Consider the following 12369-nt stretch of genomic DNA (forward strand, 5'->3'; position numbering starts at 1 on the left):
TTTTATTATAATTATTGATTATTTTCATTTGTAGACTTTCTTATAAAGGAAAGTAATAATCTGAACATCTTAAACCTATATTTCTCATTGAAGTTTGCTTTTTGACTTATTGGGTTTGGGGGGTTGTTATTTGAATGTTTAAGTCAGAATCTGATCACTTTTGGTGAAATGAAAAAATAATTTCTGAATAGTTTCCTAAATCTCTGGCTATCTTGCCAAAGTAAAGACAGTAAGCCCAACATGTTAGCCCTCTTTTTGTCATCTTTGTATTGAAATGAATTTTATATTAGAAAAACTACTGTGGACACTAAGAGTGAAAAGATATGAATGACTAAAAAAGTATACATATAAAAAATAAGTAATTTAGCCTTAATGTGGGCACAAAAATTTAGTGGCTAAGAAGCACTGGTTTTACTATTCACTCAGTGGCTAGGGGGAACATTTATATAAGAATTCTGTAAAATATCTTTAGCCACTAGAAGGAGTTGTGTGGTGTTTCTTTCGGATGAAAAGATGAACAGTTAAAAAGATCTACTCCATCTAAACAAGCAGTTTTTTAAGTTTGTTCAAAGAACAGTGAGCCTTTATTCTGTTCTCAGCCTTATTGACTATATGTATATAATACAAAAAAAAAAATTAGCCAAAAATTAAAGAATTTAGATGGCTTTATTAGGGAAACTAATGTGAATAAACCAATGTCAATACTGCTATAAATTATTTCATAGAAAGGAATTTGATTTTTACATTATTACAAAAGACTATATTGTGAAAATTTAAATAATAGAAAAATACAGAAAGTTAAAGATTCTAGTAATCCTACCAAAGAAGCAACCATTACTAACAGATTTTGTATATTCTAATTATGTCTATGCATATAACATGTAATTTTTAAAAAAATGATTATACTAGACAGCACTTTATAAACTTACTTTTTTTCACTTATTAAGAACATCTTTAATTGTATACGTGTATACATCTTCATAGTATCCTTAGTATATCTTTCTTCATCCATAAATAATAGAAAACTTCAGCTTACATTGGTTTGAACAATAAGGAAACTTGATTATCCCATATAACAGGTTGTGTGGTTCTAAATACAGATAATCAGTATGTAGCTGTGCTTCTCACTCATTCTCATTCTTGAGCTGGTAGTGAAATGGCAGCAGCTTCTCTTCTTTGAGTTTTCCTAAACTAATCAATGGCAAAGAGAGTGGAATCACCATGGTTTAATTAGTCTAATCATCAGGGATGAGATGAATATTGGGCAGTTAATCATCATTTCAAGTATTCCATGTACCATGAATTATTTAACTAATTTCCTATTGAATATTATCAAATTTTTATGATTATAAGTAATGTTATGAACATCTTTAAACCATTTAACTTTGTATGATTGTGCAAAGGTTTCTGTAGATTAGATTCCTAGAGTAGAAATCCTAGAGTAAAAGAAATTGATAGACACTGCCAAACTAAAGTTCTAATTTGAAGGATACTTACATTCCTGTATACATATCTACCTACGAACAGAGGGCTGGTTTCCCTGAATCCCCATCAAGGCAGTTTACTTTTTATCCATCTTCCAGGGCTGTTGCCTACTGGGCTCTGCCAAGAGGGCAGACTGTACTATAGTAGCTTCATCTCATTTCTAATGCATAATCCCTGGTCATAACTTTTTTTGAAGTTTGATTTGTGGAACCACCATTTATTACATTTCAGCTGAATGTTACTGATCAAACCTCAGAGACAGCTTTTCCCTTTTCTTGTCTCCCTGCCTCCATTCTCTCCTGCCTCATGTTATAGAAAACTGGATAGAAAGTAGCATCCAATCCTCAAAATGCAGTTTCAAGACAGGAAAAATTGGTGCCAGTTAAGACGGGATGACAGCTTCAAAGGAAATTCACTCATTGTATCTGAGCAAATAGGTAGTCTGGATACCTTGCCTATGTGAAGTTTGGGCAAGATGAAAAGAAATGGCATGGCTGCTCTAGAAGCACACTAAGAAGAAGAAAAAGGCATGCAGGAGACAATCTAACCTGAAAGAAAATACTACCCAGGGAACAAAAACAAACCAAAAAACTTCACATAGTTTACCATGGTAAAATGTTATTAAGAATATAAATTCAATAAAATAAGAGCTCAAAGATGATACAGTGAAACAAAATGAGATAGAGAAGGAGATTCCAAATTCATGAAATAAATTGAGACTTCAAACCACACCGATGCAGATCATAAATTAGAAACATAGACAAATTAGAAAATCAAGTTCTAGCATGGAAGAAATTTAGCTAATCAAAATGAATGAAGGGTAGGGAATTGGGAAGAATAAAGCAATTCAAGAAGAGATGACAAATATAGAGAACAAACAAAGGAGATCAACTTAAGATGAGTTAGTGCCCTTAAAATACACATAAAAAAAATTCAAAGATATGATAGAAGATATTTTCCCAAAATGAATTATTCAGTTTGTATATTAAGTGGGCTTACTATATCAAAGAAATAATTGAATTAAGGTTATAGGACATAAATACTATAAAAAATAATATAAGCAATAGAAGTTATACAGTAGGGGAAAGGAAAATGGAGAAAATATAATTGTACCCCCCAGCTACTTTGGGTATACCCAGATCATGAGCCTATTTGGTACAACTCTTCAGGGAATGAGGATTAAGTGAAATTCTACAAACAACGAGTCCTCACCTGACGCCTAGTCCTCTTTAACTGCTTGGCCCAGAATACTGACAGCCAGGCTATACCATCTTAGCAGAATATTGAAATATTTCTGGGGAAAATGGTACAAAAGAAAAACCTACAGCTACTGACATTTGGGGGTTCTCTAAAAGGCAAGGTACAGTGACTCCCTGGTATAGGGAGCCCAGCAGTTGAATTGTGCTACTCCTGCACAGGAACATCCATTCAACTATTTAGTGTTTTACATTTTTTTTTTTTTCTTTAAAAATAACTGTTGTGATATAACCATACCATAAAACTCACCCATTTAAAGGGTAGTTCAGTGATTTTTAGTATAGACTGTTTTGTACCATCACCACAATCCAATTCTAGGATATTTCATTACCCCAGAATCTGCTTTTAGCAGTCATCTTCCATTCCTACCCTTCTCTCCCAACTACTTCTTCACTCCCTCAAGCTCAGGCAATCACTAAAATACTTTGTTTCTGGACATTTCATGTATAGTGTTTGAAGCAGAGTGAGGAATGAAGAATCACTAGACCTTGAGGAGAAGCTCTAAAATGAAATCTAATGAAAACAAAAAATATTCAGTGGAAACAAAGGTTATATAAAGACCAGAAGATAACTTTAAAAAAGTACATTTTTTACATCTATAAAACATGAACAGGAGGCAATCAAAAAGAGAATTGAGAGAAGAAAGCTCTTGAGAATGAAAAATACGATAGAAAAAAATGCAATAGAAGTAGAGACAAAGTTAAAGAGATCCCTTAGTGAAACAAAAAGGCAGAGACAGGAAATGAATTAAAAGTTAAGAAACTCAGGATTAATTCAAAACGATAGTATTCCTAGCAAAAGAGTAAGAAAAACAATTCTTAAGGAATCTGGGCAGAAAAAGCAAGAAAATTTCAAGAACCAAAAGACCTGTGATTCTAGACTAAAGGCCCATGTATTTTTAGCATAATGGATGAAAAGACACCCACTCCAAGACACCTAATTGTGAAATTTTAGGTAACCAGGAATTAAGGATCCCAGAGGGGGGATGGGATAGTGGAAGCACCTTACCCTACTGAGAATTAGAAGCCAGAATGGTCTGTACGTCTCAGGCAGGAATCAAAGCAATGGTCAATGCCTTCAGAATTCTGAGACAAATGATTTCCAATAATTATAGTCAAGTCATTTTCAGACTTAAAACATCTCTAAAATTTATTTTCCATATACCCTTTCTCAGGAATCTATTGAAAGAGATGCTTTAACCCTTTCCCTTTTAGAAAAAAAAGTGCAGCTCACTGTCAGTGTTAATTTAACATCACGCGTAGGAATGCTACTCTTCCTAGGATTTGACATTTTCAGTGATTGAGAATTACTATATTTTGTAAATGGAAATACTACAAAAACCAGAATGCTAAAAATAGAATGATGTCATTGTTTCCAAAGACTATCAATATACTAGAGCAATGCGAAAATAATAATAAAAGTGAGATATTTCATGGCAAACTTTAGGGGTGAGGTTAGGACTGTAATCCTCAAGTTATCTTGGGGTATATTTAGCCACATGTCCTGCTAGTGAGTATTCTTGGAGCAAACGAAAAATGGGTTAAGGAAAAGTAACAGGAGGAGGAAGTCTTGGATACTAGGAAACAAAAGACCAAAAAGCTTTGAGAGGCAAAGGGAATTCATTCACAAGAAGATGATAGAAGGAATTCAGGTGACAGACATCAGCTGTGCCTCAGACTTAGAGCACAACCAGTCCACTTTGAAGCAGGTGAGGTCTCCACAAAAGAAAGCACAAACAAGCATTTAGAGGCGATATTTAGTTTCTGTGGAATATTTGAGGATGGTTTAGTCACAAATACGTAAGCAAATGAAGGGGAAATCGAGGCAGTTCTTAACATCCAAGGAAAATTAAAAATTATATTTACTATAGGCAAGGAAATATAATTATGGTTTACTGTGTGGTTCAGCTGTGATGAATATTTTCATGATTATAATACTGTGCTAGGGATTCAGCTGAGAGGAGGAAATGTTATCACAGAGGGGATGATGAGCCAGAAATGTGTATGTGGGGATGGAAGGTTTGTGGATAAAGGGTGCTAAATCTTTCATTGTAGAAAGCAGAAAGTAACTAAATCTTGAAAAATCCATATGTAATATATGTTCTCTCAAACTGAGATACATAGAAGAAACTGAAGATCTGAAAGTCTGCAGGGAGGGATTTTTATTATTAGTCTAATTGTAATCTTTGACTTTAAAGGTTTTTATATATATTATTTTGACAGATGTAAAATTTTAATTTTAAAAAGACAGGCTTTTCTTTTTTCTTTTCCAATTCTGGTGTTTTTATTTTAGAAAACACATTGAAATCAAACAGGTTAGAGTTATTGCTGCTTTGTTCTGTGTATTTCTATCCTCCATTTGAAAAAACAGTCAAACTGTCTTCGTCCATTCTGCGAATGAGATATAAACAAAAAAGATCACTGATACCTTTAAAAGAACCATTTAGAGTCAAATCTTGGAATTTCAGAGTTTTTCTATTTTTTAAACTAGGTGTTATTTTGTACATTTATTATATGTGAGATCATAAACACTCTTGGACTCATCAAAAAACAAAATAGAGGACAGCCTCGTAGATGTTTGCATTTTTAATAATTATAAGACGGCCACGAGTATGCTGTAACAATAAAAAATGTGAAGACATAGATCTTGCCCCTTAGCCCAAGGAACTTGGAGCTTAGAGGTCGGATAAGGCATGTACATAAATCTTATTGAAACACAGCTCTGGTCCTATTGCTGCCTGGATTTAAAACCTTCAGTGGCTCCTTTAGTTTGACTTTTAAGGTTTTTCTAAAATCCACCCTAAATCTACCACAATGAGATAACATTTCACGCCCACTAAGATAACTATGATAAATGATAACAAGTGTTGGTGAGGATGTGCAAAAATTGGAACCCTCATACACCGCTGGTGGGAATATAAAATGGCTCAGCTGCTTTGGAAAACAATCTGGTAGTTCCTCAAAAGGCTAAAGATGATACCATATGACCCAGCAATTCTACTCCTTAATAGGTCCCCAAGAAAAATGAGAACGTGTCCACACAAAACTTGTACATGAATGTTTATGGTAGCATCATGCATAATAGCCAGAGAGTCAAAACAACTCAAATGTCCATCTACTGATGCATGGAAAAAATAAAATGTATATCCCTACAACAGTATTTGACAATTTAAAAAGACATATTTCTATATGCTACAGAATGGATAAACCTTGAAAATGTGCTCGGTGAAAGAAACCAGTCACAAAAGACCACATATTACATGATTCCATTTATATGAAATGTTCAGATTAGGCAAATTTATAGAGACAAAGTAGATTAGTGGTTGTCTAGGGCTAAGGGGAAGGGGAAATGGGGAGTGACTTATGGGTAAAGAGTTTCATTTTGAGGTGATGGTTACACAATTCTGTAAATATACTAAAAAACATCGGGTTGTGCAACTTGAATGAATTGTATGGCTGGAAAAGGATTTTCTGGGGCAAGTGTTTACTCAATAAAGCTGTATTTTGAAAAATCCTAACTCTAACCTTCATTTCCAGTCTTATTTCTCATTCTTCCACTCAGTGTCAACCAGTTTTACTTATGTTCTTTTTACCCGCAGTGCAGCTCTTTCTCTAGTTCTTCAAGACTCATTCTTCCAAATCCAGCTAAGCTTCTTCCCCTAACATAAAATGGAAAGAATAAACTCTTCCCAGCTGAAAGTAAACTGCTCTCAACCTCTACCAGACTTTGTGTCTCTAGGCACATTACATTATGTATTGCAACATAGAGGAGTTACATGTTGACTGAAAGCTAGTCAATATTTGTCAGCCATATATAGTCAAAAATTACTCTAGAAAGTCCTTTAAATTGTCTGAACAGTAGTTCTCTCTTTACATTCAATTCACCAACTTTTTCCAAGCTTAGAACAAATCTCTGTCCTGTTGAGTGCTAGTTGAAGTTGTCTTGGATTTATAGGTGTTACATGAAATAAAAAAAAAAAAAAATAAAGCCCATCAAATAACACAGATTTACATATATGATGATTGACTCCAACCTTCTTCCAGCCCCAATTTTCAATAGAAATAAGCTTAAAGCTCTTAGCTTGTGTAGGTGAGGGATAGGGAGTAATGAGATAAATGATAGAGGGGTTGGTTTATGAACTGACTTGTCACTTGGTACTTCTTTAATTCAGTAATAATTGGCTTATTTCTAATGAAAGAAGTTATCAAAACAAATTTTCTCCCCTTTTTCCATACTAGCTGAAAGAAACTGCATTTCATAAACTTCATAATAACCCTGCATCTTAAAACAATTGAGTATTTGGACCCCACTTACTGCATTGTGGTGGGGTTTTAGTCTACTTTCAGACTCATGTTCCACACGGCTAATTGGTCACACTCTGAGGAGGGAGACTGAAACCAAAACCTACTAAGAGAGAATGGCAGAATTATGTCTTTCAACTTTTACACTCTAAGATGTGCACTTAATAAATAAGAATGGTAGGTAAAAATCACTGAATCTTTTGAAATATTTTGTTTTCATTTCTCTAATCCTCCACCGAATAAAGAGTTGATTTGTTTAAATGTACCATAAGAAGGACCAGTTGAATAAATGATGCTCCCTCCAGACAATGGAATACTATTATAACTTAAGGGAAAACAATAGCAAAATTGGGTTTATAACATGATGCTTTGAGTTTTGTTTTGAAAGATATATACATATATGTGTGCATATGTGCAAATATGCATGTCATTCTAAACCAAAATGTGTATTTGTATATGTATAAAATATTTCTGGAAAGATATGTAATAAGTGGTAATAGCAATTGCTTTTAGGGAAAGGAACCAGCAGTGATAAGGGCAGGAGGAAGACAGATTCCACTGCAAATGCTCTTCCATATTGTTTGGCTTTTTATTGTGGGCGTATATTACCCTTCCAACTGAAAAATATTTATGTCTTCTTACCAATTAATTATTAGTAGTTTATGGTAAGTAATTATGTCAATTTGAGATGCTTATCTTAAAAGAACAGAACATATATGTGTAGTATTAATTTGTGCTTCTTTTTGATTCTCCAGCAGCTAAGATAGGTACCACTAATGATTTACACATTTATATTTTACAGACTTACATCTATTTGGGAGAATAGTCTACAAATCACTACAATTTCTAGTTTCATAGGAACATGGCTTGGAGCCTTTCCTATTCCTCTCGATTGGGAAAGACCGTGGCAGGTTGGTTTCATATACTTAAAGCTACTAAATCAATGTTTGTACAATAATAAAACTAATGAAGCTATAAGGCGAAACTGACGTATACATATAGTTTTGTTGTTAATTAAGTGGGAATGCCAGTTCCCTCTGTCACTGAGATCTAGGTGATTTCTTATTGGGGCCTGTCTCAGTGCCACAGGTATCCACATCAGCCTGGTTCTATATCCAGCATTATTTTTACTACATGTATAGATAAATAAACAAGCTTAGTTTGTGGATATGTACAGTTTTTAAAAAATCAGCTAGAAGTTGCAGGAATTCTTTATTTTTAACTTTGATATTCATTGCCTTCGTGGTTTTAGATTCGTATTTTTGTTAAGTTGATTCATGGCCAGATTGTTGATCTTGACATATTTTTTAAAAACATATAGCAAAATAGATTTTTAAAAGAGGTCATGTGATATATCAATGCAAGCTCATAAACATCACAATAGGATATAGCCGATAAGCTAGGTAAAGCACTGTGAGATAAGTGTTCTTTTTCATTTCACAGTTGAGGAAACTGTTACCAAAAAGATAACTAATATTTCCAAGGTCACTGAGCTAGTAATGCATATATCTGTCTTAATTTTTAATGGCTTAGTATTATACCATTATATAGTTATTCCAAAATTTAGTAAATTCACTGTTGATCATTTAGGTTATTGCCAACATTTTACCATTATAAACAGTGCTATCATAAACATCTTTGCATCTGTATCTTCACAAATTTTTTCTAATTATTTTCTTAAGATAATTTCCCCAAAATGGAATTGTGGTATTAAAAATAAATATACTTTCTTTTTCTAACATTAACAGAATTTTTTTCTGATTACAAAGACTATACATTTATTAATAATTATGAAAAAGAAAGTAAAAATTATCAAATATCCTACCATCCAGCAGCAACTCCCATTTGTATTTTGATAATTTTTACAACTCTCTCTCCATGTCTATAACTATTTATAATATATATGTTATTTTTAACCTGCTTTTTTTTTCAACAATATATTATGGAGCTCATTCCATGTCAGTGAAAATTTACATATATGTAATATTTACAGTTTTCATTATTATTATTTACATATATGTAATGTTTACAGTTTTCATTATTATTATTATTAATTATGGTTGTTATACTTAAACATACATTTTTATACATTCGCCCAGTTTTCTCTTTAGCGTAAATTTCTAGGTAATGAATGGCAAGGTTAAATCTTTGATATATATCTCACTTTCCAAAGGCCCTTGAGGGATCTAGATTGTATGTCTTGCACTTAACTGCCTACTTTTAAGTCCGTTCTCTGTGCTTTCTATTAGATGTTGTCCAGACGGACAAGTTTTTTTACATTAAATAAGTCTGGAGAGTTTGCCATTCCATTTATTGGTTTTTCATCTCTTACATGTTATAAAAAATCCTGGAGGTTTGGAATGTGTGGTATCACTTATAACCCTTCCCAAGGTTTTAGTACTAATAAAGGTTTACTTTAATATTTTCTTGGCCACCTCAGTGATTATTGGGAGATGGGGATTCATTTGTATTCAAGTTACTATCTGATAGAACTTAATTTCCTTCAACAGTGTCAGTGATTTCTAAGTTGGGGGGCAATCAAAATCATTGAAAAGTATACATAGGGAACTGTGTTTTAATCTGTAGTAGGTTCATTTCTTTCGACACATGCAATTAAATCTAAATACAAACTATCAATATATAAAATACCATGGACCATCAGCTTTAATGAGTCAGTAAGGTAATGTGTAATTAACATGTCAGTTTGCATATAGATGGAATATTTTAAAATGTAAAAGTTTGCTATCTGACACTCGTTTCAATCTTCTGTTTACAAGGCTATGCAGAAGTAGAAACTGAATTATGGGGAAATATACCTTTGTAAAATCTGGGTTTATGTTTGCTGGAAAATATATATGTTAATTATTTATAATCCAGTTACTCATTTTGGATTGTTCAGGCTTTTAGCTACTGCCTCATTTTTCATCTTCAGTGCTTGTTTACAATAAGAGGTGAGCTGGATCCAAATTGAAGGAATCAGACTTTTAAAATTAATATAAAGCTTCCATTTGAATTAGTGACTTTTTAAAAAGATTTCCTAGCTAGCTAATTTAAATATGTAACAAGTGTTGATTTTCCTTAAAAATGTTTAATTTGACTGGAATATCACCGGTTGTTTAATTATCTTTACTGTTGGGTTGTTTTTAGAATATTCCGAGTTAATGATCCACTTATCACTATAATCTTTTAAAATTATGATACATAGTGTTGGTGGAATGGTAGAATTTAATATCATCTTTTGTTCACATAATAATCACCTGCCCCTCTCCCTTTTAGAAATTATTGACTAGAGAAATGATGAGGTTTCATTTTTTTCTTTCATTTTTTATTTTAAGCAAACAAGAATTTTTGTTTTGTTTTTTTCTTAAGTCTAACTACACAGAATAAGTACTCAGTGTGACCCATGTTGCTGACAGAATCTGCCAGAGAAACAATAAACCAGATAAAATATGGCATTACCTCAAAATGGAAATTTTTCTTGAATGTCTTCATAAGAAGACACTACTGTATATACTATATCATCTAAAATATGACATATTAAAAAGATTTTAGTTCTCTGTTCCTTATAGCCCAAGATAAATTTGATACATTTGTGGTAAAGCAAATTTCTGGATTGCAATCAGATATTATTTGTATTCCAGTAAGAAAAACAAGAGTATCTGGTTAAGCAATTATACCTTCTTTAGAGATATACACAACCCCACAAAAACTTTTACATGTCTTAGTTCAGTTTTCTCTACTTTGAACTCATATCTGACTTTGTATAGCATTCCAGAGGGAAAGCATAAGATTATCATAATGCGAGTTCTGTATTGAGCAATTTCTAGCATATTTATATTTTTAAAATTATTTATTGCTAATGGACTGGAAAAAGGCCTATTGGAAATATGTAATCTCAATGAAAAAAATTTTTTACTTACTAATATGAATTTAATTTTAATGATGGTGATGAGAGGTACTAGGCATCTTTAGAGTTAAAGGAAGCCTTTCCTTTGTAGGAGGCAGCAAGATTTGATTAAAGAGAATGTGGTATAGTGGCTACTGCTACATTGTTGGTCATCTTTTGTTTTCTTAAAAAAATATTTGAAAATCATCTTGCTTCTCTTCCCTTCCTTAATTATTTGCCTTTTTTAGCAAGAAAATAAACATCTGAATTGCCCATGACCCAAACAGCCTTCTTCACTCCCAGAGAAATCTTAAAGTTACTAACAGAATAAATATTTCAACTGAAGAAAACCTTTGTACATTATAATTTGATGCTTTATCTGCTGTAACTAATAGCTAATCAGTAAGTTTCAAGTTCTTAACTGTGTACAAAGCATATGTAAGTACAACAGATACTTAACTACAACACAACTGGAATTTATTTGATAACAATTTTGATTCAAATTTTGATTTAGATTGATTCAGATTTAATATGCTCTAAATATTTTGTAGATACGAGCTTTTCATCTGGAAAAGTCTAAATTTTTTCCTTTATCAAAAATGGGCTGGTATTTCATTTCATATTAAAAAAAACTAATGAGAAATTAAGAAATGTTCTTTATTCTGAGCAAAAGAAATTTGCCATGAAGTTTTAAACTCACATGTTTCATTAATAGGTAGACAGATAATACCAAGATTAAAAACTCAGGCATCAGATTACTGGGTTCAGATCCTGACTCTGCCACATGCTAATGAGGATTAAATAATATAATCCTAAAGTACTTAGTTCAGAACCTGACAGATAGTTACTACTTAATTAACATTACAGGCATTCGTGACCTATAAAAAGAGTAGTTTAATGACTGTTTTTAGCACTACAAAAAAAATATGTATTCCATTATTTGAGTTCCCAAAATGTTAGAAAATGTGTTGTCTTAGTTTATTTTATTGTTTTCTTCATTCTTCCCAGCAGTCCTTCAGTTGGTAGATTGTTAATTCATCTTTTTGGGTTTTTTTGGTATTTAGGTTTTTAGGGTATTTGGATTTCACATAATTTTTCATCCTGACATTTCAGATGGCAATAGGAAGAAAATGTAACATTTAGCTATCATTATGTACAAGGCATGGGGCTTGGCACTGTCACACAAGTAACTTAATCCTGACAACTGTAGTGCAAGGTAGGTTTCATTCCCATTTTACACATAGGAAAGTCAAAGTGTGGGGAGAGGAGTACACAACTCGCTCAACATGACTTGGCTGATAAGAGGAAGACTTCCTGTAGGATCCAGACCAGCCCCTCGGGACACCACAATTTTCCTCATTAATGGAGACTCTGAAGCTTTTCTTTTTAAAAAACAGCTATAGTTTAAATCTCTTTGGAAAAGCTTTAGTTGGTATTACA

The 12369-nt window shown here is 32.7% G+C and overlaps 1 protein-coding gene across 4 annotated transcripts in view; it reads left to right on the forward strand.

Annotated features, from left to right (window-relative positions):
* The window catches only part of PIGF (phosphatidylinositol glycan anchor biosynthesis class F), a 28666-nt gene that overhangs the window by 9287 nt on the left and 7010 nt on the right, over window positions 1–12369 (forward strand). For 3 of the 4 annotated variants that reach the window (XM_025045220.1, XM_006909625.2, XM_025045218.1), the window contains one exon: window positions 7846–7954. The exons of the other annotated variant lie outside the window; for it this stretch is intronic. In XM_025045220.1, coding sequence (XP_024900988.1) covers window positions 7846–7954 — 109 coding nt within the window. The remainder of the gene's footprint in view (window positions 1–7845; window positions 7955–12369) is intronic. 4 annotated transcript variants of the gene reach the window in all.

The sequence above is a fragment of the Pteropus alecto genome, unplaced genomic scaffold, assembly GCF_000325575.1.
Source record: "Pteropus alecto unplaced genomic scaffold, ASM32557v1 scaffold131, whole genome shotgun sequence".
NCBI classification, from domain to species: domain Eukaryota; kingdom Metazoa; phylum Chordata; class Mammalia; order Chiroptera; family Pteropodidae; genus Pteropus; species Pteropus alecto.